Source organism: Equus caballus, chromosome 8 (genome assembly GCF_041296265.1).
Source record: "Equus caballus isolate H_3958 breed thoroughbred chromosome 8, TB-T2T, whole genome shotgun sequence".
NCBI classification, from domain to species: Eukaryota; Metazoa; Chordata; class Mammalia; order Perissodactyla; family Equidae; genus Equus; species Equus caballus.
In genome coordinates this window covers 40,313,572-40,339,403 of record NC_091691.1, presented here as the reverse complement: position 1 = coordinate 40,339,403, position 25,832 = coordinate 40,313,572, and the positions used below count along the sequence as shown (strand labels likewise).

At 39.8% G+C, this 25,832-nt stretch overlaps 1 protein-coding gene across 6 annotated transcripts in view; it reads right to left on the bottom strand.

Moving 5' to 3' along the window:
* ARHGAP28 (Rho GTPase activating protein 28) overlaps positions 1-25,832 on the bottom strand; it is a 188,450-nt gene that overhangs the window by 38,721 nt on the left and 123,897 nt on the right. For 3 of the 6 annotated variants that reach the window (XM_005612712.4, XM_023647422.2, XM_070220559.1), the window contains exons 5-10: positions 19,831-19,920; positions 11,848-11,932; positions 9,683-9,825; positions 5,098-5,263; positions 4,902-4,993; positions 2,486-2,563 (exon numbers count right to left, since the gene is read on the bottom strand). In XM_005612712.4, coding sequence (XP_005612769.3) covers positions 2,486-2,563; positions 4,902-4,993; positions 5,098-5,263; positions 9,683-9,825; positions 11,848-11,932; positions 19,831-19,920 — 654 coding nt within the window. The remainder of the gene's footprint in view (positions 1-2,485; positions 2,564-4,901; positions 4,994-5,097; positions 5,264-9,682; positions 9,826-11,847; positions 11,933-19,830; positions 19,921-25,832) is intronic. The other 3 variants (XM_070220560.1, XM_005612713.4, XM_070220561.1) reach the window with 3 other exon arrangements.

Genomic DNA, 25,832 nt, shown 5'->3' with positions numbered 1-25,832 from the left:
ACAACGGAGAAAAAATAAAGACCCCTTTAATATATCAAGTTACAACATCTTTCTAACGGCAATATCCCCTGTTTCTATTCACTGGCCCAGATTCCTTTCACACTGGCTTGCTGGGGCTCCCACCATGAAAACATCTGGATTACATTTTTTGCACTAACAAGAGATGGAATAAATAGGCTGAAACTATAGAAATCTGATAGGGGAGGAAAGGGCCTTTCCCAATACGTGGTGCAGGAGCGCACGTGCCTAGAAGAACACTTGGAAGGAGTTATTAGCCTTTGATAAGCATTTTCAGTCGAAGATTAGCTAAAGAAAAGTAACTTCTGCTATGATTTTAAATTTCATGCAACAAGATATGTCGTGTGATGTTTTCTCCTTTTGATAATTTTGAAAAAGAGAATTTTACATCATACTCATTATGCTTTTCACACACACAGAAGCCAGTAAAAATACATGCACATACAGCTTGCCGACTATGGAAGGACGTTCAGAGGGATGGAGTCTAATTCTGCTCAGGAAATTCATTTCTCTGACTTCATTTTGGTTCTCTGACTCTACAGATTTAACCCAAGATTTAACCAAAACTAGCGAGAGCTTCCACCCTCAGATTTAGGCCACATCTACTCAGAAGTATATACAGCAACCATACCTACGAGAACCTGAGACAAAAAGCAGATTCATTTTAGAAAGTAAGAGTCTAAAGGAGGCATTAGAGTTTTCCTCCCTTCCAAACGAACTTATGCCAGCGTGAGCGATGTCGGCTCCCAGGGAAGTCACAGCCCCTCAGTGCCCCAATCCTTCTGCCTCTGCAGGGCGGTGCACTGCTCAGATCTCCCTTCAAAAGAGGGCGTGCTGTCCATCCGCAGACAACCCAGGTAGCTGAGTGCATGTCAGCACCTTCTCTTCTGCCTCATCACCTCTTCACAGGAAGCCCCAGCAATGACTCGTGCCGCGTGGAGGCCTGGGCCGGCCCACCCCGCCCAGGGCTACCCAGCAGTCCTGCCTGTGGTCTGAGGCTCGGCCTGCCCAGTCCTGCTTCCTCTCCTTTATCCTTCAGAAGCCCTATCCCCCAGCGACCCTTTCTCCTAACCCCATTCCAGCATCTGCTTTCTGAGGATTCCAATACACACAACCTATCTATCCTGTTTCCACCTAGAAAAACACCCCATCCCACTGCTATATAAAAACTCTGAGACTTCTGATACAAATAGAATTTCCCAAAACATGTGCCAAAATGAATTAATGAAGAGATGCTTTTCTGCCTCCACACATCTCCTTTTAATAATTCTAAATACAACCAAGTGCACTTTTCCCTTACTCTGAGACTTGTTTCTCAAAGATGCCTCATTTAGAACTGCTCAGGTTTTCATGTCTGCCAGGGAAGAACTCTTCATCGTGGATACCCATCAGTGGTATCTTAGAGAAATTTATGAGAAAGCTTTTCTTTCTAAAGATTCTTTCCTTACTGTGCTGTAGAGTTTGCCACCACATAGAAGTAAGAAAGCAAAGTAAAAGGATCACATTGCACGGGTGGTTTTACACGTAGAAACCAACGTTACCTTAAATGGAACTGCTTAGAACTGCTGAGTGAGTATTCTAGTGGTTACGGCCATTCCTACAAATCCGCATAAGGCCTTTCAGTAAAAGTGGGGCCAAAAAATGTTTCTAAGTTTAAAGCAACTGATAATGGAAAAAAGGGCTCAGCTAATATTGGCTTAGTGAATTCCATGACTGAGAGGAACACAGCAAACAAAAGTGTTTAACCCCAAGACAATGATGGGACATTTTAACTTTTCCAAACTAAAGACAAGCAGCAGGGTTTTTTGTTTGTTTGTTTCTTTTGGTGAGGAAGATTGGCCCTGAGCTAACATCTGTGCCAATCTTCCTCTATTTTGTATGTGGGATGCTGCCACAGCATGGCTGGTGAGTCGTGTGTAGGTCTGTGCTCAGGATCTGAATCTGTGAATCCCAGGCCACCGAAGCGGAGGGTGCAAATCCAACCACTACGCCACCAAGCCAGCCCCCACAAGCAGCAGTTTTGTGGGTTTTTTGTTTTTTGTTTTGGTGAGGAGCTTACATTGGTCCCCATCTTCCTCACTTTGGTATATGGGACACTGCCATGGCATGGCTGGACGGGTGGTGCGTAGGTCTGTCTGCACCTGGGATCCGAACCTGCAAACCCCAGGCCACTGAAGCAGAGCTTGCAAACTCAACCACTACCCCACCGGACCAGCCCCAAGCAGCAGTTTTTGATGGTGAATCGATGTGTTATTTTGTTGTTGTCTTTTTTATTTATGTTGTTTCAATTTAAAAGGATACACGATTCAGGATCACGGAACACCATTTAATCATAGGTATTGAGGAATACTGACAAGACCAAGTGATAATACCTACAACGACAACAAAGGATTCGATACCCGAGGCTGACGTGGACTGGGTCTAGCTGGCTTAGAACTCTAACGAGGAAGAGAGAAGCGTTCGGTACCTTGACTTTGGCAGTACATCCTGAAAGTCGAAAAATTCCTTCAGATTCCAGACCCGACTCCTCAACTTTCTCAAAAAACTAGAAAGCAATGATATATTACAAAAATAAATAGTTCCTTATGATCACAAACATCTGAAATAACACTGATGATGACCACAATTGATAAATTACCAAGCATGTCTACGTGCCTGGTACTGGAACACTGTGGGAAAGGCTCACAGCCACCCGACGAGGTTCGCATTGGCCTCCAGTTTGCAAATGAGGAAGTGGGGCCTCAGAGCTGTTATATCACTTTCCCAGGACCAAGCTCAAAAGTAACGGCCCCAACTCTCCCGAGCTGTGCTCACACCATACTCCCCACTTAACTGTTTTAAGAGTGGGTTACTACGTCTCTCTCTGCAGACCGACCAGTAGGAAAAGATTCTAAATTTACTACCATTAGTTGCAACCTCTCTGGTTAAGAAACTAAAGGAATTCTAGAAATCTGACCAAGGAATTAGAAATTGTAAATGTTTCTAGCTCTCGTGAGCTCTCATGGTGGTGATAATGGTGTTAAAATAATAATAAACACTAACACGTATTGTGCACTTATTGTGCTTCAGATCTGAGCCTCAGCACTTCACATACATGTACTCAATCAACCCTCACAATAACCCTATGAGGCAGGTGCTCTCAGTACCCTCACTCCACTGCCAAGGAGACTAAGGCGTGGAAAGGAGAAATGACTTGCCCAGTTCACACAGCAAGAGCAGGATCCAGAGTTCTTGGTATTTTCCCTTCAAGAAATGATTTTCCCTTCAAGAAATGATGGAACTAAGATAGTTCTTGTAGGTATGAAGAGAAATAGATATTTAGGAGGAAGAAAAGCTTCTCCCACAGGAGAGGAGAGTAATACTTCAAGCTGTCTTAAACGAGGAACGCTTCACGTTGGCAGTAACAATGGACAGCACTTACTGAGTTGCTTGCATATATACATCCAGATGCGGTTTAACCAGCACTTACTGTGCACCTTCCATTTGCTGAGTTCTGTGCTAGGTTTTTGCATCTATATAATAATATAAATTCACGTGTTGCATCTTCTTAGTCTTAGATTTTTATGCATTTTCTTCAAACTCTGTCTTTTCCATACAGGACAAAGGGCATAATTCTGGTTCTAATTGAAGGAAGGGAAGAACCTAAGAGTCACCACAAACGTTGTCACTGGATTGCGACTCTGCTCCTTTTGGCATTACCTCTTGCGGCTACATGTCTTGGGTAAGTGATCTCATCCTGCCACGCCTCAGTGGCCTCATCCATGGACAGGAGATGATAACACTGACCTCCTTGGGCTGCTCAGGGCTGACTACAAGTGAGAGGAGATGGCTGGCCCTGGCCGGCGCAGCCCTGAGCGGGGAGATGCCCTACAGAAGCCTCCTGTGCACACTGGCCCGTCGCCGGCATGCTCTGGGTCTCTGGGGCCATCCTCCCTGCTCCCATGGGCAGCCAAACTAATCCCTGATTTGAGGAGCTCAATCTGAGGTACTGGTAGCAAAATTTAGGAAGACAGTAAAGAGAGGTAGAATTGTTACTGTGAATAAGTGAGTACATGTTTTGAATAAGTAAGTACATGTTTCCTCAGTCAATATTTTTACGTAACATTTAAAATTCAGCAAGATTTGTAGTTAGGGCTTGAAATTTTAATTGTGCCACTGGATGTCACTGTTGAATAAATGCGTATTTAGGTAAACCAGTGTAAATTGTTGGCAATAAAAATGTGACATAAAAGCAAATGAGCCATTCCCTAGTGGTGGTCACAGAGATATTAGCATACGATAATTCAGATTATATCACTGTCAAAACTTCCCAAACAAAAAAATCTTCTTTGTCTGAATGTGTCCTATCTTCCTAATTATGCCTAAAAAACCACCAGAATAAGCTGAGTTTTAGAATTTATTAAGCTTGTTTTTGGAAAATTCATTTAAATGATTGCACATACACATTTTAAAACTCCCAACCTATTATATATCTCAGCAAATACTTGTATGATCAGTAAGTGGATTGCTGAGAATTAATAGTCATCTTTTACCCCAGATAGAATAAACAAAAACACATACAAACACAGACATACACATAAGTAACATTTTTAAAAAGTTGGAGAAAATCTAACTGAAGGGAGCCATGCAGTAGAGCATCGGTGCCCCATCACGGGATGCTTGTGGTGAGACAGTGCACCGGGCCCCAAAAGTTCACAGCAAGGCAACTGGTGCATGTGCTTGTCCGGTATTACAGGGATGCAAGGAGGAAAACTGAAAATGGCCAAGGGCCTGAGTCCTAACAGGGCTGTAGCATCTTTAAATCAAGAGGAAATTCCTCAGCCGGTTTACAAATAGCAAATTGCAGGCTCTGCTAATTCCCCATTCATTTGCATTCTACTCACTTTTTGTAATACAAGGGGAACTTTCACTCCAGGGTCCTTCTTTCGGTCATTGTCCAGTAGGATTGTAAGTGGAACTCCAAAAATCCCATTGTCTTCATTGGAAAATAGTCGAGATAGAAAAAAGAATCAGAAAAGCACTATCTTATTCCAATATGTCAAAGGGTTAAAATCAGAGGAAATCACTCTTCTTAATTACCTCGCCCTTTTACTTTCTCTGATTTGTTTCTTTTCAGTTGAATTCCAAAGGCATCAAAAAAGGCCGTCAATTCAATGAGAGAGAGATGGCGGATTTTCTTCATGTCTTCAGTAGACAGATCTCCTGCTTCAGTTAGGCCAAATCTGGTTTTCTGAACAATAAATTTCTAAAATACATATTGAGGATATTTATTTGTTATGGCAAAGGAAAATTATTATACCTTCATTCACATGCCACCTGGACATTCTAAACCTGTACAGCAAGACATGCTATTTGCAAAAAATCTCTGAGGAACATGCTTCATCGTAGAAAGATTATGAATACGATTCTTAGAACATCTGCAGATCACTACTATCTGAATTAGAACCAAACCGTGGTCTGAAGCATACTGGACATTGCCATCACAACTGTGAAAACTGCTTTCTTCCAAGGAACACTCTGTATTGTCAGAAACACACCTCCCAGGCATCACACGGAATGGACATACCACGGCATGCATGAGACACGCATACACGGCACATCATCCAAGGACTCCCAGGAGAACTTCTGACATAGCTTTTTTGGGGGAGATGTCAATCCTTATACCAGGCCTCATCTACTCTCTTCTGCCTACGTCAAAAGACTGTAAGTAACGTCCAGTTGAAATGGATTGCACATGCTTGCGGAGACAGCAGTCAGTCTACCTTAAAAATCAAATTTAGATGATGCCAAATATTCTTAAAGAAGGAAAATGCACAGAACAGGCCAAAAAACCCTACTATCATTTTGAAGACAATGATATTACTATTCTACATTTCCACACTAGAAAACAAAATATACTAAAACGACAAAAAACCCTCAACAATCCTAAAATATTGTGAAGACTATAAGAAGTAAGACCTTTTAAAAGCAAGAGCTGGTTCTTATATAATACACAATTATTAATATAAGTACTATATATAATAATAGTAGAATATAAGTACTATACAAGCGTAATATATAATTAACATATAAGTAAAACAAAAAATATAAGTAGTATATATAAATATATATATACATAAAGTATATAACAAATACTTTGTTTTCAGAAAACCTGGTATTTTGGAAAGGAAAACTGTCACCATTTGCAGACGATATGATTTTATATATAGAAAACCCTAAACAATCCATCAAAAATCTATTAGAAATAATAAATGAAAACAGTAAAGTTGAAGCATACAAAAGCAACATACAAAAATCAGTTGCATTTCTATACACTAACAGCAAAGTAGCAGAAAAAGAAATTGAGAATATATCTCATTTACAATTGCAACAAAAAGAATAAAATGCCTAAGAATAAATCTAACCAAAGAGGTGAAAGATCTGTATACTGAAGACTTTGTTCAAAGAAATTGAGGAAGAACAAAGAAATGGAAAGACATTCCGTGCTCTTGGATTGGAAGAATTAACATAGTTAGAATCCATACTTCCTAAAGCAATCTACAGATTCAACGCAATCCCTACCAAAGTCCCAAGGACCTTTTTCACAGAAATAGAACAAAGAGTCCTAAAATTTATATAGAACAACAAAAGACTCCAAGTAGCCAAAGGAATTCTAAGAAAAAAGAACAAAGCTGGAAGTATCACACTCCCTGATTTCAAAATATACTACAAAGCCATAGTAACCAAAACAGCATGGTACTGGCACAAAAACAGACACACAGATCAATGGAACAGAATCGAGAGCCCAGAAAGAAACCCACACCTTTATGGACAGCTAATATTCGACAAGGGAGCCAAGAGCATACGATGGAGAAAGGAGAGTCTCTTCAATAAATGGTGTTGGGAAAACTGGACAGCGACATGCAAAAGAATGAGGTAGACCATTATCTTACACCATGCACAAAAATCAACTCAAAATGGATTAAAGACTTGAATATAAGACCTGAAACCATGAAACTTCTAGAAGAAAACACAGGCAGTACGCTCTTTGACATTGGTCCTAGCAGCATATTTTCAAGTACCATGTCTGACTGGGCAAGGGAAACAAAAGAAAAAATGAACAAGTGGGACTACATCAAACTAAAAAGCTTCTGCACAGCAAAGGAAACCATCAACAAAACAAAAAGACAACCTAACAATTGGGAGAAGATATTTGCAAACCATATATCAGATAAGAGGTTAATATCCAAAATATACAGAGAACTCATACATCTCATTAACAAAAAAAGTAACAACCCAATTAAGAAATGGGCAAAAGATCTGAACATTTTTTCCAAAGAAGATACACAGAAGGCCAACAGGCACATGAAAAGATGTTCAACATCACTAATTATCAGGGAAATACAAATCAAAACTACAGTGCGATATCACCTCATGCACATAGGAACGGCTATTATTAATGAGACAAGAAACAAGAAATGATGGAGAGGATGTGGAGAGACGGGAACTCTCGTACACTGCTGGGGGGAATGTAAACTGATGCAGACACTATGGGAAATAATATGGAGAGTCCTCAAAAAATTAAGAATAGATCTACCATATGATCCAGCTATTCCACTGCTGGGTATTTACCCAAAGAACACGAAAACACAAATGCATGAAGATATATGCACCCCTGTGCTCACTGCAGCATTATTCACAAAGACTTGGAAACAACCTAAATGCCCATCAAGGGACGAATGGGTAAAGAAGATGTGGGATAGATATACAACGGAATACTACTCAGCCATAAGAAACGATGAAATCCAGCCATTTGTGACAACATGGATGGACCTTAGGGTATTATGCCAAATGAAATAAGTCAGAGGGAGAAAGTCAAAGACCATATGATTTCACTCATAAGTAGAAGATAAAAACAACAACAACAAACAAACCCACACAGAGAGTAGACTCGTGGTTACCAGAGGGGAAGGGGGGAGCGAGGGGGGAGAAAGGGGTGATAGGGCACATGTATATGGTGATGGATGGTAGTTAGTCTTTGGGTGGTGAACATGATGTAGTCCACACAGAAATCAAAATATAATGATGTATGGCTCAAATTTACATAATGATATAAACCAGTGTTACCTTGATAACAAAAGAAAGAAAATCTAGTACTGAAAAAAGGCTAAAGTAGAAAAATCCCATAGTTATTTAAATTACAAAGCTGTAAGTACACATTCTCCAGAGGGGTCCCCTAAGTTAGAGCTTCCTTGGGGTTTTTAAACCATCCACCAATTCACTCATTCATTCATTCATTCATTCATTCAACAATTGTTCCTTGGAACTCCAAGTATTTAAAAGTAAAACAGCAAAATGTAGGATGTGGTTTGGGACATACCTTGTGCTGTTAAACAATTAATTTTATCTTCTTTCTCAGACCAAGGTCCCACATAACAGTAACACTTAACAACAACAATATAAACAAAAACTGCCATCATTTATTGAGCACTTACCGTGTGCTAAACGCTACGCAAAATCCTCCATGGGAGTCTGACCTGCACCCCTGCTGAGCCAAACCTTGGGGGTGGGGGCAGCATCCGCTCTTGGACAGCTCTCTCTACAGATCCAGAGGGACTCCCCCTGAAGCCAGAGGCCCACTGCACTCCCTCTTCTGCCCCAGAATGCCACTGTGGTCCCCAACACAGATGCTGCTCAGGGCCCAGAAGGGGTTTGGAGACTGACGCACACGTAGGTTAGTCCTGTTTCTGCCTCTCGCTGGCAGGAGCTTCGGATATGGGGCTGTGGACACATTACTTGGCTTCTTTGGGCCTCAGTTTTCTCAGCCGTGAAATGCGAGCAATCACTAGGGTGATTAGAACCAGAACTCCCAGTGCAGCGTCAGGCCCCTGGAAGACACTCAGCGAGTGGCGGGGTTCTTGCCCTGGCCTCCTCTTCTGCTCCATCATGGGGTGTTTGCCCGGGAACAGTGCAGGCCACCTGGGACAAAGACTCTGTCTGGTTCTCAATGACTTGTTCCTTTAGCTCTGAAACTGTCTAAGCCCCCAGCGCTGATCAGCACAGAATACTCAGGGCTCCACAGCATGAACGCCTCGCAAAGGCGTTTATTGAGTAGCAAAGAGGTCAATGTGACAGAGTCGCTGCAGTGGGCTTTCAGGGTGCAACATCCTGGATATATATAATGAGGCCTTCAGGGTCATCAAGTATGGAGCTCTACTTGCACAGTCCATAATAATATTATAAATTCTTAAATTTGTTTCTGATGAATTTTTAGTGTCTGTTTTATAAGCTCTCGCTTCTCCTTGTTATGCCTGTAACTTTCTGCGGTATCCCATTCTCATATGTGGCTTCTAGAGCACAAGGAGTTAGACAGAGTCTGCACCAAGTAAAGTAAGGATATAAAGTGCATGACAGCACACGAGCCAGGTGGAAATCCTATTTCATCTATAAGACAGTATTCAAGCATACACCCTCTCAACTCTTCCTCAACCACGGGCTGCCAGGTACAGCCAGGCAGACCGTGCACGGCACACGAAATGGTGCCCCCATCAGTGTTATGCAACACTGATGCCTGGCCTCTCCCCATCCCCTTGTGTACACATAAAAAAATTTTTTTTAAATCCTAGTTCGTCCCATGGAGAAGTCACAGAAAGACAGTAGAATAATCATGAAAGGTTTTACTCACAGTTAAAACATAGTCTTCTTTCTTAAAATCTGACTTCTTAAGTTTATTCCTTTTTGAAGCCTCTGTAACCATTTCTGAATAAGATACTTCAAAGGACAGCTCTTCAGCTTCTGGTGGAATGCTCTTTTCCAGATAATCATCATCTAAAAAACAAGGGATATAGAATATTTAATATGCCATTTAATCAGTCAAAACTATTTACTATAAAATAAGTACAAAATATTTACCAGTTAATCCATAAGCACATTAGAATTTTTCCGTGCAAGGAAAAGCATCAGACCCCCCAGAATGATTTCAACTAGACAATAATGTGGTATCATCAGACTGCCTAAGAACAAATCTCTACCATCGTTACCCAAACTTTCTATTTAAACTGATGTTTTAATTTTAGATTTTTATGTCTCATGAACAGCACTGAGGATTCTTAAAGGAAAGTCTAAAAAAGGGATATTTCTATATATTCTTATCATATTAACATTAAGTCCATCTAGACCCACTGTTGCTGCTCCTTGGGAAGCAGAAGCTTAAAGCAGAGGAAGAAAAGGTGGAGTCGACACTAGGATTCCTGCCGACTTTCACTCCTCTTGGTTTTTCCCCCAAACTGCAGAACTGCACCTCCTAAGATTTGTTCAAATTCAATTTGGACTTCATCACTAGGTTTGTTCGAGCAAATAAATGCAAATTCCTGTGAGTTGGTATTGTTACTGCTCTAGGATGACAGACATCAGGAAAGAGCTGACTAGGTGACAAGGGACGTCTCCCATAAATGTTTTCCTCAAATAGTTTGAAATTAAGGCAATTCAGATTCTTTGACCAAAAAACAAGTGACATCATTTGAGTAATCCTAAAATGTGACTTCTCACTACGATTTTGGCTTGCCATCTTGTTTCATTGCCTGGCAAAATTATGCATATGTTGTGAAAAGAGCTATTTGATTACAAAGAAAACAACTTCATCTCTTTAACCTCTTCTGTAGACTGTGACTAAAGAACAACCACATAGAACAAAAGGAACAAAAGACAGACATAATAGAGACCTAATTAATCTTACCTTAAAAGGTAAATGGAGAAATCTGTAAAGCAACAAATTTCAAATTCCAAACAGTAATGCTAATCAAAAACACCGTAAGTGGACACAGCAAGAACTGAGAGAATAGGAGGGCAGAGCGATGCCTTTCACTCACACACAGGCTCGCACTCGAGGCAGAGGAAGGTTAATCGTTGAATAATCCTCCAACTTCTGAAGGGGCTACGGACAGATTCTTGGAGAGTAGTGATTACATAGGCAGATGCCAAACCACCAGACTACTCCAAGTAGACTTCAGTCTTTTAGGGGCATGATTGGAACTGAATAACAGTGTGGCAGCAAATAGAATGATGTGGAATAACTTCTGGCAAATCCTTTCTCTTTGACTTTCTTTTTTTTTTTTTTGGTTTATTAAGATGTAATCCACATGCCTACAATTCACTATTTAAAAGTGTACAAGTCAACAGTTTTTGGCATGTTCCCAGAGTTGTGAAACCATTAATCAATTTTAGAACATTTTCATCACCCCAACTTATTTGAATTTTGAAGCTAAGGCTGAAAGTATGGGGTTCTGTTGCATATGAGAAGGGTGCACATATTTAGAGGAAACTTTGAAGAATCACAAAAGTGTGGCCTTAAGAGGTCTGTTTCCTACAAGGAGGATTCGAGACGCCATACTGAGCCCATGTAGAGCGCCAACTTCTCAAGTGGAAGAGGTCCAGTTAACAGCCACCCCTGTCACCTTGTATGTCACAATCTCATCTGCTTCTGCATCTACTTGAGCACGATTAGAGATTCGAGGAAGTGGCCTACTTCCTGGCCTGCTGCAACTTTTAAGCAGATCCAGATTACTTGTGAAAGAGGCCCCACGTCAAAGACAAGTGAATAGGTTCTAAATGACATGGCAGTGGTGAAGGAGGAAAAGATTCTGCTTCCAGTTTGGCTCAATTAATTGTGTCTGGTGTGACAGAATGGGGTGTTTGGAGGTGAGTGGGCAGAGTGAGTGCTGGAGTGATGGAATCAAATGTGGAGAAAAACACACTTACGCTCTGCTTTTAGAAATTCACTGCTAACTGTATCTAGTGCCAGCACAAAAGCGAGACAACCCAGCTTAAGTTCTAGGAGGCTGTGTCACTCACCACTCAGTGCATTCTGAACGGACTGTCCAGGGTCCACCAAACCATTGGCATGAGCTCGTATATCTGGAATAGTCTCAAGGATAGACTATGAAACAAAGGAAGATGAACACAAAACATTTTACTATAAATACAGTCCACCTGACATTTGAAGCTGATTTATGTTCTGCAGGGCACAAGAATTCATTTCACTGAAAAGCAATTCTTGACGTCATAAAGGACCTGCATCTGATTTCTTTGTTTCTTCATTCAGTTCAGACCTGTACACTCACACAGGTTTCTCAAAAGAGAACTAAGTCAAGTTCAAAATAACCATGTCTTCTTGGCTCTTAAATATTTGTTGCTCATCCCTTTCCTAATATGTAGAATGACGATGCTTGACAAGACATAGTTCGACAGTTACGGTAACTGTCATTCTCGATGCGGTTGGTCCCACATTTTGGTTATGAACTCGAAGTCATGATATAGCTAGATGGTTAACACAGGAACGCTGGAGCCAGACTGCTTGGATTCGAATCCTGCCTCTACCACTTACTGTGCAACTTTAAGCAAATTACTAGAACTCTCTAGTGCTTAGTCTCCTAATCTGTCAAAAGAAGAAGATAATAGAGCATATTTCAAAGAATGATTATGAATTTTAAATGACTTACCCCGTATAGTCACATGGAACAATATCTGGTAGACAGTGAGAACTATATAAGAGTTAGCTACTATTATGTTAACATATTAATTCCTTCACTACAAAATACAGTGTGATAATAACTACTGAAAAATTATGTTTTCTAGTTCAGTTTCCTCTCTTAATTAGTTCCCTACTTTCTTCACTGAGATCCTGCCGTAGCACTGCAATCCCCTGTAGTATTATCAGAAGCTGAGGGGGCTGGCCTGGTGGCGCAGCAGTTAAGTTTGTGTGCTCTGCTTTGGTGGCCCAGGTTCACCAGATCAGATCCTGGGCATGGACCTACACACCGCTTATCAGGCCATGCTGTGACAGCCTCCTACATATAAAGTAGAGGACGATGGGCATGGATGTTAGGTTAGGGCTAATCTTCCTCAAAAAAAAAAAAAGTTGAGTATCTACTTTTGTGGAGCCCTGTGAAGCAAGTTACTGCTTCAGGTTGGATGGGTACTAGTGAAAAATTTACACACAAATCATGCCATTTCTTCTAACATAAATTTTAATGTGGGAGTTATCATCTGGGAATATGTGTGAGGGTGAAAACCTGATATTCCATCATTCATCTTTTATATGTTCTTCACACATAAAGTCTGTTCTTTTTTCCCCAGAGCTTGACGTTTTTTCTTTTATTCTCATATTTATTTAGCAATCACTGAACACCTGCTTCATGAACATCCTTTATCACGTGCTATTGAAACTGGCAAACAGCCATTGAGGATTAAGTATCTAGGTACTGAAGTTTTTTCCTTTTTGCAATTACTGATTATAGGTTTCAGCTGTTTAACCCACCCGTCGATAACTGTGCTGTGTAGGTAATATGCTATCTGACTCCCACTTGGTTCCTATAGACAACATCTCCCCGGAGCCTGGGTCACCTCGGTAGTGGGTGTGTGAGCTGTTTTTCAGGAATTAGAACTCCTTGTCCACTTCGGACTGGTTGAGACCACCAGCTCATCAACCGGGCCCACGCAGATGTCTGATAGGCGACCTTTTGACATCGAGGCTAAAAACTCCCCCCTCAGATCATGCTAATGTGCCATTTTGTGAACGTGCGTCCTATGAGGAGGCGTGGAGTCTGACCGCGCTTGCGCAGATCATCATTACCTCACCTCTCCTCACCTCCAATCACCTCTCTCCACATTTCAGACCACCTTGCCTCCATCCCATAAATATCCCTGAGTCCCTATTTTTGGGGAAGCAGACTTGAGACTCATGCTTTCGCTTCCTCACATGGCTGCCCTGTGTGTAACTCTCTCTGCTGCAGTCTCGTCGTCTTGGTGTTTGGCTTTCCAGCAAGCAGGCAAAAACAAACCTGGTGCGGTAACATTATCAATTGCACAAGGAAGTCTCGAATTCTGAGCCCGTGTTTTCTTCCTATTTTGTCTCAAAGGAGATGACATACTTCTTCTTGTATAAATGACATGTGACTATACGGCCAATTATTAAAACATAGATGCCCAATTATGTAATCGGTGGAAGAATGAAAAGACAAAATTAGTCTAGGGCCCTATCGTTCACTGCCAGTCAGATTTTGGGTGGCTCTAAAAACTAAGGCTATAGAATAAAGATTACGCATACACTTAAAAAGATGTGGACTACTTTTTAGTGGTTTCCTTAAGTTTCCCACAAATAAATGCTTTATCAAACTTTGAAATAACTCACTTATGGGAGAGAATCCTCCTGAAAATTGAAAGATATTTATGTACGGCTTCAAGCTGATCGTTTGGGATGCTTAAACCTACTACATGTCAATTTCTTAATCTGTACGTGCAGAAGTGTCCATCTGCTACACTGGTTTAACTGGCCTCCAGCCAGCCTATCGTACTGAATGAGTGCCTGCTCTTTGCAATGTAAATTACTCCAGGACTTTCTTCCAGGAAGCAGAAGTTTAAATTGTGATCTCTGCTCTGGAGCTATATATAATGAGGAGAACAGAGTACCAGTTATGGAACACTCTTAAAAGACAAGCAATCCACGGGTAAGAGCTAATTTCTACAATTCTAAGAGTTTATTGGAGAGTAACGGAGAGGAAAGAGGTGCTGCCCAGAAGGTTTCACTGAAGAGGTGGTTGAACCTCCGCTGGAACTCCAGGAACGATGAAAAGGACTTAGGAAGGCAGGGGAGGCGGGCCAAAGCATTCAGGCCAGAAATGGAAGTATAAATTTCAGGTATGGAAATATCTGAAGCATTTCCGCTCCCAAGGATTATGGAGAGACTGGTTTGCCAGGAGTTGAGGCAAGGTATTCAAAAAATATGAGAAATACACATTAGTCAAGAGGGTCAGCTCAAATTACGGAAGGTTTCAAAAGCAAGGTAGAGGAGTTGAGACTCAGACTCATAAGGGTGAAAACAAACAAGACCATTGATGCGTTAAAGCAGAGGAATGACACGGTAAAAGTGAAAAAGGAAGATCAGCCTGCCAATAAATGGACCTTGGGGTTTGAAGTCGGTTCAGTGAAGAGGCTAGGTGTTGGCATTCATAGTTTTAAAACATCCATTCACCCATTGAACACATTAACACTAGCATCATTTTTACTAAGGATTTTAATATATTTCAAACATAATGCCACTCCCACTGGTAGGACCTGCAGTGGATCCCGCCATTTCCCTGTGTGTCGCAGCACAAGAGCTTCACCCTGGGGCTCCAACAGGAAGGAGCTGGCTCTGCAGCCCAAATCACACTGCGCTGCGATTGGAGAGGAGGATGGGGATGATTATTTTAAGTTCCAAACTATAGAAGGTTAGCACTATCTGTATGAGTTCTCTTAAAACTGGACTTTGACTATTTGATATTTCTTTCACATTAAAGAAACACCACACCAAACATTTTTCCCTGTTCGTTACTTCCAGGAGAACTTCACTGACTCAGAAGATGCCCCTGATCTTCCTGACGGGCCGCTTGGTCTTTTCTCATGGCGTGAGTCTATGTGTTCTAATTCTCTGAACTAAAGCTGCCTGTGCTGGAGCTAATGCAGACAATGACGTTCCCCATTTTCTTCTTCTACACCTGAGATCACTGTGCCAAATTCCCCAGAGATGAACTTCAATAAGCCACATTCACTGACAAATGCAAAATCAATTTTGAAATAAAAAATATAATAACAATTACAAAATCTATCCAAATGTGAATGTAAAGGCATTCCAATGACATCTTGGATTAAAAATTAAATCACACCTGAAATGAGAAACTAAATGTTAAAGACAATGAGAGCATTGAATTCCAAAAATCCACAATAACCAAAGTATTATTCAGAGATTAATTCTTAAGATTAAAAATAAATGAAATATGTTTATAAACTAAGAGACTAGAAAAAATTATCCAGAATGAATAAAAAAATTAGTAAAGATTAAGTAAATTAATACAATAGAAAAATTAGCCTTAATTAATTAAAGGTAGTGACTTAAAAAATACTGCCGATATAGACAAGTATTTACAGTTCTGATTGAGATAAAAAACATACATCTTAGGAATGAAAAAGGAATAATAGCTACCTTCATAGAAAATCTAAAAATTACACACCTAAATAACTGTGTGTATATATTTGTATATATGTGTGTGTGTCTACACACACACATAACAACATATATTGAAAGTGTACATGAAACGGATGTTTTGCTAGAACAAATACACATTACCAAAATTCATACAGGTTTGGATTGAAAGGAATACAACCCCTAAACCATAGCCGTTGAAAAATTAACCAAAGCATTATGCCTACAATGATGCCAGGACTTGGAGGATTCATAAACAAATGCCAATAAAAATTTATATATGAGATTTTATAGAAGATATATTTACATCAAAGTTTAATAAATGGCTCCAAACTAAGAAAAAGATTCAATGAAGATTCAAAGTTCTCAACAAATTTGTGTCAAGATTAGCATAACTCTGGTAACAACAAAAAGAAATTATATATATATGCTAACATCAGTTATTAGAATAGTAGTTAAAAGTGCTAAAATAGTAGCAAATCATATTCCATAATGTAATAAAAGAATAATATAACATAAGGAGGGGTTATCTAAGCATTGAAATTATAGTTCAATATGGGAAAAACCTGTCAATGCAATTTCCTAAAGTAATTGCTTAAAGAAGAAAAACGATATATTCATTTTAATAGATGATGAACAATCATTTGATATACTTGAACTTCCACTCCAGATAAATGCAACTATAAGCTTCAGAAACCTAGAACAAATATTCCACTTAATGATGAAGCTTAGAAGAATTCATGAGAAAATCAAGAATTTATCCAAAGATCCTCATAATTACTATTCAATGTTACAAGTGATTGCAGTCAGTCTAATACGACATGCAAAAAAAAAACAGATGAAAACTATTTTAAAGATTGGGTAAATAAATCTTCAGTATTTCAGATGATATCTGCACAAAATACAAAATCAAATGAAAAATTCTTAGAAGTAAAAAAGAATTTTCAGAAAGTAAAGTATAAAACATACTTCTGTGTTTTGTGAAAAAGAAAAATACTTAGTTTCCTTACATATATGCAAAAATTTCTAAGAGGAAAGGAAATTTTGATTCAGAACAATGAGGGTGAACTTTAATAGATTCTAAAACACAAATGATAGGGTCATCACAGTAATTAAGATAGACTCCGTATATATAAAGATTTCACTTATCATAAAGGTGCATTTCAAATGTGTAGAAAAGATGAAAGATTGAAAAAAAAAAAAAACGGTATTGGACAAGCCAAGGTTACCCCTTTGGAAAACATAAAGTTAGATGATCTAGTTTACACCATTCTACAATGTAAATTCCAATAAGCCACGTTGCTGGGAGCCTCTGAAGTCTTAGGGACCACATAAAGTGCCCTGAGAATGTACCCCGGCAGGCAAGATTTACCCTTCCAGGCACCATGGCCAGGACTCCTGAAGCCCTTGTCACCGCTTCACTGGATTCCTGGAAGTCCCACCATCTAGAAGAGACTAGGGAACCAAATTGGGATGCCTGTGGTTCCTTATAACCAAGAAGCAGGGAAGTTAAAACGTATCTCCCTCATGGTAAGAAGGTCTAGAATGATTTCAGTACAGGTGCAGGAGGGGTTCAGTTGGCATCTCTCGGCTACTCTAGCAACTAACTAATTTGTTTAACATTTTTAAGTCAAGATATTCTGAGGAACAAACAATCCAAAGTAAGTCATGTTGGAGACTGGTGCCAATGAGATTTTTCTTAGTCTCAATCCTGCTCAAACTGTTGTTTACCAGCATTCAATCGGTTTTCAGAAAAATAAAAAGAAAACAAAAACAAAATCGGAGTGATCAACTTACCCCAGGAAGCTCTATCTATAACTGCCACATGAGATCATTTTCTTTCTCTTACACTCTTAAACTTTAAAGAATTGTGTTTGTAGACAATACATACTCAGTAAAGATGTGCTGAATCAACAAATCAGTGAACTAATGATGTGGAGAGGCTGGCAGCAAAGAATGAAGAAATAGAAAACCATGACTAGCATTGGTCTATTGGAAGTAAAATTGTGGTCCTGGAACTGCCATGGAAAAGCCTAGAAAACAGGCCTACCTGACCTCCTCTTCTTTGGCAACTCAATTGTGTAACTATCCTGCTTCAAGTTCTTCTTGGTGTGTGTATGAAACCACACGCAGTCCTTTGTCGTTGGCTCATACCATATGCCTAGGTGGTAAATCAGCTAGAGAGGCAGACAAGGGGTCAGCCATGTCAGGAGCTTTCACCTTAACTACAACGTATGGGGGAACCGCCGTGGGCAGTAAGCAAGACTTGCATTCTAAATCAGTGTTTGCAGCTGTGGGGAGGATGAGTTTGAGGGGCGTAAGCTAAAGTTAGGGAGGTCACCTAGGGGGCTCCTTCAGCAATACAGAAAGATGACAACGAGTTTCTGTTTTAAGGACGTAGTTGTAGGAAAAGAGGGAACTAGAAATAGTCTAGAACTATTTACAAGATAAAGTCCACAGAGCTCAGAGACGAGCATATAGAGGGAAGAGGGTAGATAGAGTTAAGATTAAAATTTAGGGACCCATCTTGGGCACATGGGTACCACCAGCTGAGAAGGAAAATAAAGGATCCTATGCAAGGCCTTAGAGCAGGAGTCCCCGGTCATAGGGTACAGCACAACCATGAGGGGCCTTTGCAGGTGACTCCTCACTTCCAGTACTTACCAGAGTTTGTGAATGACTTACTTGTTTTCATCAATAAGTTGGTTGGACAGGAGATAATCTCTAAAAGATAGACTTTCCCACTCATTTGCAGTCCAATGCATGGTCTTCAATGAGAAAGTAACAGTTGAGCTTATAGCCAGTAGGTCAGGCATTGTGGGTAACCCTTTGCCTATCTGTGCCATAACCTGTAGTGCTATTGATAAGTGACTCATTGGCAAAAGTCACTCACATTACTTTATGTTTCTTATATGATCACAGTGAAACAAAACAAGACAACCCCATAAACAAAAATCTAAAAACACAAGAGAAAACCTCATTTACATGGGGCTAATAGCATTATCTCCCTGAACAATGGGGATATCCTGGGAATGTGTTATGCACGTGAATGTCGACTACCCTTTGTCTCAAAATTGACAACAGACAAGAAACTACTGTGCCAAAATGACATTTGAATATGTCCCCTCCGTCTGCCTGAAGTGCTATCTTGTGCTGTCCACCAAGTTGCCATCAGAGAACCACTGCTTCATCTAACAGGGTCTCTTGCTTCTTCTGATCCATCACGACCCTCCCTGCCAGGGCACCTGCACAGACACACCCCATGAGGATTCCAAGCAGAGACGGTGAGACAGGGAATGACGACAGTATCTGACAAAGAAAAGTACAGGTTCTGTTACTCAAGGCCAAGTAGTGAATTTGGATGAAGTGAAAGCCATACGGCTGAGTCGTGAGAACTGAGGCTGGAAATACAGGCAATAGTGGAAAGACTTCAATATCATGATGAGGGGTTGTTCATGGATCCTGCTGGTAAAAGGACTCTGGGTTAAGATAGCAGAGTTAGGCCAGCTCATCTGTGTGAACTCAGCCAATGGGACCCAAGTTAACAAATTCCTTCATACTTGATACACGTAGAGAACAACCTTTGGTCTCTGGCCACAGTGGTATCAATTTATGGAGTCCTCTTTTAAACTGAGATCTATTCACTCCTCTCCTTCTTCCTAATTGTTACAAGGTTGGGAGGCCTATTGGTAGCTGTGGTTTCCCTGCAATCTTAGTTCAAGTTTTTCCTAGCTGTTTTGAAGAAATTGCTTATTCTTGCCTTCAACTTGCACTTTTGCCCTAACATGCAGTTGTCTTGGCATGCGATGACTTACCATGGAGCCACTTCTGGGAACTGCAAAGCTCCCTTCTTCATCCTGGGACCCAACTGACAGGGTAGTACTGTTGAGAGAAGCATCATCTGGCTAAATGGAGAAACGAAAGCACCATTCTTATTCAGGCAAATACTTTCTAACGTGTTGGTGTATTCTACTATGTGTACATAGTTAGAGACACGTGGTGATCTACAAAGTTATGACTGCCTGGGCATGGACCATTGCATCCAGCCCCTCAGGGATCATTACTGTGAGCCACCTAAATGCCAGGTCCTCTCACAGATGCCTCGATTGCCTGCCACACACTCCATTTTCCTTAACGATATCTTCGTTTTGTTTCAGGGAGTTCGATGTTAAACCAAAGAACTTGATTTCCAGGGTTTTTGCAGCTAAGAGTGATCATACAACAAGTGTGGCCAAGGATGTGTAAGGGCAATTTTATCAAGAGTGCTTCCAGAAAAGCAAAGGCTTTCCTGACCAAAAAGAACAAGGTCAGCTGATATGTACTCATGATAGCACCACAGACGACGCCTGGCAATTCTAGGCAATCCAGACATCTCGGACGAATCAGGATGATCGTGGCCACAGGAAAGCATGGCAGAGACAGATGATCAAACGTGGCTGGATCCATGCTAAGGGGCATCACGTGGCAGCCCTGTCAGACTTGGCCCATGTCTGTTAAGCTTCTCCATGTGAAGCAGAACGACTCCGACTTTTCCATTTCACACAGCGAAACACAAACTTAACTCGTCTAATCTTATTTTTTTAACAGACTCTAAAACTATCTATCTTTTGCAGTGAATAGAATTCAGTAGCAATAGCACCAAGCTTTTTGCCTTTATAAAGCTGGAACTCAGAGTTTTTGCTTTAGTGTACAACGGTTTCTCTGAAATTTAAGTAACAAATGTTCCTTCCGTCACTGAAGGAACCTTATTACAAAATTGAATATAGTTGATAGTTATGAAAACATACACTGTTTTATCTTTTAAAAAACTGTCATTCATCTTGCTTGAGCATATTTTCTAAATTTTCTGTAGATAGTGTGCATTACTTTATAAAATGAACAAGGAACTTTTTTTAAAAGAAACGAATAAAACACAAGAACCAGTACAAGAAATTTAAGTGAAGATGGTGAACTGATAATTGCCTACCTCCTCTCCCAGCCCAAATCACTAAAAATGGCAGAAAACATCTATCTTTTAAAGGAACCGATTTTTAACAGCATTGGAAACCACTGAAGAATTCTGTAGCAGATCAACTGGTAGAAATCTTTAGATGACAAGCAAAAGGAAGCGGTTTGGTAAAATGAAAAGCTCTACCTAAAAGCAGAATTTAAAAGAAAATTTTAAAAGAAATGTCTAGGGAGGGAATAGAAAAACAAATAACATAGAATGTACAAAGACTAGGAAAAACTACAGGCAAATAATTAAGAAATGCTTACAAAATAGACCTACCCCCCTTACGTATGTAGACAGCTCTGAAATACAACCCTAGGAAAAACCCAAGACATACAGTCTAAATAAAATGAACTAACTGCCTTGGTGGGTGGGTGGGTGGGGGCTCCTAGTGTGAACGTAGGAGTCTAAGAGAGAGGGAACTCAGGAGGTCACAACAAAAGACACGAGACTGAAAAATGAAATCAGCTTTGCCCAGAAGTAATACATTTGAGTTCTTCATCTCCTTCGTTGGTTTTGCATTTGCAGAGAGTGTTTACTAGTCTACTTGCCCCCTCTGTGCACCTTTAAGATAAGCACACCCCACTCACTCACAACACACAATCAACAATTTTGGCCTTTGGGGAAAATCGATCTACTCAATTACAGAAGAAATATACAGAATTTCCTGTACTAATAAAGTCCTATACCATGACTCAGCAGAGAACTTCAGGGGCCCAGAAAGCTGCACTTCCACCTACAAGTGTGCTGATATCTTCTGCCTTCCGGAGCATTTTCCACCCTGCGTTACCTTGGATGGACTCTTTGGTGGGTCATCTCAGCCTCCTGCTGTGACAGCATTCTGACAGACAGGGTGTAGGGGGAGGACTAGGAAGCTGGACAGGAAAAAACACCCAGGATCCATAGTCTTGGTCAGAAGTTCTCCATGCACTGGAGGCAAAACCTACAGCCCAAGGACACTTGCTGCCACCCAAAGGGAGGTGTGCACGTCCTGACCCGATGGTACTCACACTCGGGCAGACACGTCACTGTTTGCATCACTTATTGCTACACACTACAAAAGCTTACATTCTCCACACAAGATGTTTACGTATAACTGCAATGCAACATAACTGACAAAACTAAACATTTATATCTCAGTTGATGCTGAAAATATTGAAAAAAATATTTATGTGATAGTCTGCCATTTTACTGTATGAGCTCACTCATACGCACCAAGCTTTAGTTACAATATCCTCCACTTAGGTTACACATAAAAAACCAAGTTTTGTTGTTGTTGTTTCTGCCTGTAGAAACTTTTTTTTAAAGATAGAATTTAGTTATTTTTTATTTACCTATTATTTCCAGCTGAGTTTAAGAGCTATGAGTGTGGGGTTGTGGGTGGCTGTGTTTTGCCAACAATCTGAATTATGTTGCATCTTTACCCAAGAGAAGTGAACATACACATCATTTATACTATATGAATGTTCATGGCTGCATTATTCATAATAGCTCAAAACTGGAAACAATCCAAATATCCACCATTAAGGTGAATGTATTTACCAATAGTAGTGTATATATGCAGTGGATTATCATTAGTAATAGAAGGACCAAACTTTTAACACTGGTGAAAAGTGGATGAATCTAAAAATTATTATTGAGTGAAAAAAAAAACGGATACAAAAGTGCATATTATATATGTAATTCCACTCATAGGAAAGGCAAAGCCGCCCGCAGTGGTGAGAAATCACAGCAGGCTTGCTCTGCAGGAGTCAAGGACAGCTGACTGGAAAGGCCGGAGAGAAATTTCCGCGGTGATGGAAATGTTCTCTATTTTGACTGACTATGGTTATATGGCTGAAAACATTCATTAAAACTAACTGAATTATACATCTAAAATACATACTTTTATTGTTTCTAAATTAAACCGCCATTAAAAACAAATAATAATTTGATTCTTTAAAAATAGTTCTTATCTTCAGAGTGATTTAAGGGGCTATTGCTTCTATGAATCAAGAACGTACAGCTAACATAATGTGTAAATCAGAGAGAAAAACGTTCCTGGGAAATAAGGAAATGCTGAAATTCACAAAAAGAGTGAGATAAGCTAAAAAACAATGCAATCATGACCAAGAAAAAGATTACTAATCTGGGACACAAAGTTGAAGAAATCAAAGCAAACAGACTAATATGAGAGAAAATGGAGGGATATTGAAATTCAGTTCAAGCAAAGCAACCACCATCTATATATGTTCTAGAAGAGTGGGGACACAGAAGATGGGGAGAAAAAATAATTTAAGACACAACAGAAGACAAAGTCCAGAAAATGAAGCAGTGGCAAAGGTGAGTGAAATAAAGGGCAGATCCTTGTGAAAGTTCAGAACTCCAGCACTAAATTCAAAATTCAAAAATTCACAAAAGTTGCAGAGAAGATAACCAAAAAAAGATTATTTATAAAGGAATGAGATTCAGGCAACCAAAATAAGAAAAGAAAAACAAATAATGTCGTAAAAGAGTGCAACATTCGGTCAGTGGATAGGAAGAAAAATTCTACTGTGCAGGTTTTCCAGGAAAGCTAAGGTGTGCTGTTAAGGACAGTAGGTTGGCACAAGGAGGAAGATCAACACGGTATCAGGAGTTTGCTAACCATCCTGTAAGTATAAGGATTAAACTTGCATGCCTGGGTGGCAGCACGAAAGGAAAGAAGTCCGTGCTAAGATTGGCATTGCATTCTATCACAGCTGCACCAGTCTTCGTTTACCCACCATTCGTTACTTGTTTTGTGATGAAAACAAACTCCTACTTGTTTAAATCAAGGTTCCTTAGATTTTCTTTTCTATGAAGCAAACACAGATGTAACTGATAATTTTTAACAGATGGTATGATAGTATTTTTCAGTGAATTATGAATCAATAGCAAGTGTAGCTATTTGATTTTCACTTCAGACACTGGAAATAAACTAGATCAACTGCTTTGTCTCTTGAATAAACTAACATCTCACATGACATTCATTTATGTTGACCGCACATAAGGAAAATGTCCTCTCTTATCTACACAAGATGTGATTTGTAGAATAGGTTTGTGATGATTGTACATTGGGTTGCAAGCCTTCTGTAAACGCCTGAATTTAGTGGCATTAGTGATTTAGTCAAGGGTCAACCACATGTAATACACGAATAGACTATTCCTTTATTGTAAGCAGCTTATTGCAAAATAAACACATTGAATATTAATAAAATCATAAAACATTATATGGACTCTTTTTTAAAGATTTATTGTGGTATAAGTGACATACAATTAACTGCACATACTTAAAAAGTATAAAGTATACAATCTGATGAGTTTTGACGAACATAGTGATCTTTGAAACCATCACCACAGTCAAGACAATGAACAAATCCAGCACCCCTGAAAGTGTCCTCATGTCACTTTGTCATCCCTCCTTGCCCACCTCCAGGTCCCCAAGTAATCCCTAATCTTCTTTTCTCCCCTATAGGTTAGTTTACATTTCCTATAATATCATATAAATTGAATCTTTGTCTGGCTTCTTTTACATGACACAATTATTCTGAGATCCATCTATGTTGTGTATGGCGAAAATTCATTGCTTTTTATTGTTGAGCAATATTTCATTGTAGGAATATACCACAATTTGTTCATCCATTTACCTGTAGATAAAACTGAGTTGCTTCCAGTTTGGGGCTATTATGCTATAAACACTTATGGATAAGTCTTTGTGTGAATATATATTATCTATGAGTAGAATGGCTGGGTCTATGGTAGGTATATGCTTAACTTTTTAAGAAGCTACCAAATTATTTTCCAAAGTAGATGGATGATTTTACATTCCCATCAGCACTCTATGAGAGTTCCAGTTGCTCCACATCCGTGGCACCAGTTGATATGGTCAGTCTTTTTAATTTTAGTCATTCTACAGGGTAGGAAGAGATCTCATTATGGCTTTATTTGCCTTTCCATGATCGTTAATGATACTGAGCAGCTTTCATGAGATTATTTGCCATCAATAATCTTCTTTGGTGAAGTGTCTTTTCAAGTCTTTAGCCCATTTTAAAAGATGAGAAAAGACCAAACAAAATTTTACCACTGGAAAACTCAGGGTATGATCTTAAAAGAGAAAGTTGATTTGTTTTCAAAGATAGAGGATTTGTGTGAAGTTAAGGGAACTAAGGGTTGGAAATACCAGCAGGGAGCATATTGTAGATAATTTTTAATATCAAAAAAATGAGTTTACTTTATATATAAATATATATATTTATATATTTTTTTGCTGAGGAAGATTTGCCCTGAGGTAACATCTGTGCCAATCTTCCTCTATTTTGTATGTGGGTTGCCACCACAGAATGGCTGATGAGTGGTGTAGGTCCACACCTGGGATCCGGACCAGTGAACCCAGGCCAACAAAGCAGAGGGCATGAACTTAACCACTACTCCATGGAGCCAGGCCCTTATATATATATTTTAAACAACAGGGATTCTATTCTTGGATAAAATGGGAGAGTTAAGTCACATGATCAAACCTCTCTCTCCTAAAACCTAGTAGAGTCAACAAAACATAACTAAAGTTTTGGAAAAAAGAATCCCAGCAGCATTCACGTAAGTGGTGGACAGACAGAGATATTCCAGGAACAATGTGGGTTCTTTTCTAAAATCCACCTCACTCTCCATTACAACAGCACCAAGGAAGAAAGTAAATGGAGAAAATTTTGGAAATAACTACTTCTATCTCCTCCAAAGTACCAGGGAAAATGACTGAAGGTGTGAGTAACCACATCTGGGTTCAATATGTACCCCTTCAAACTAAGTCTCTCCCCAACAGCATCTCAGCAA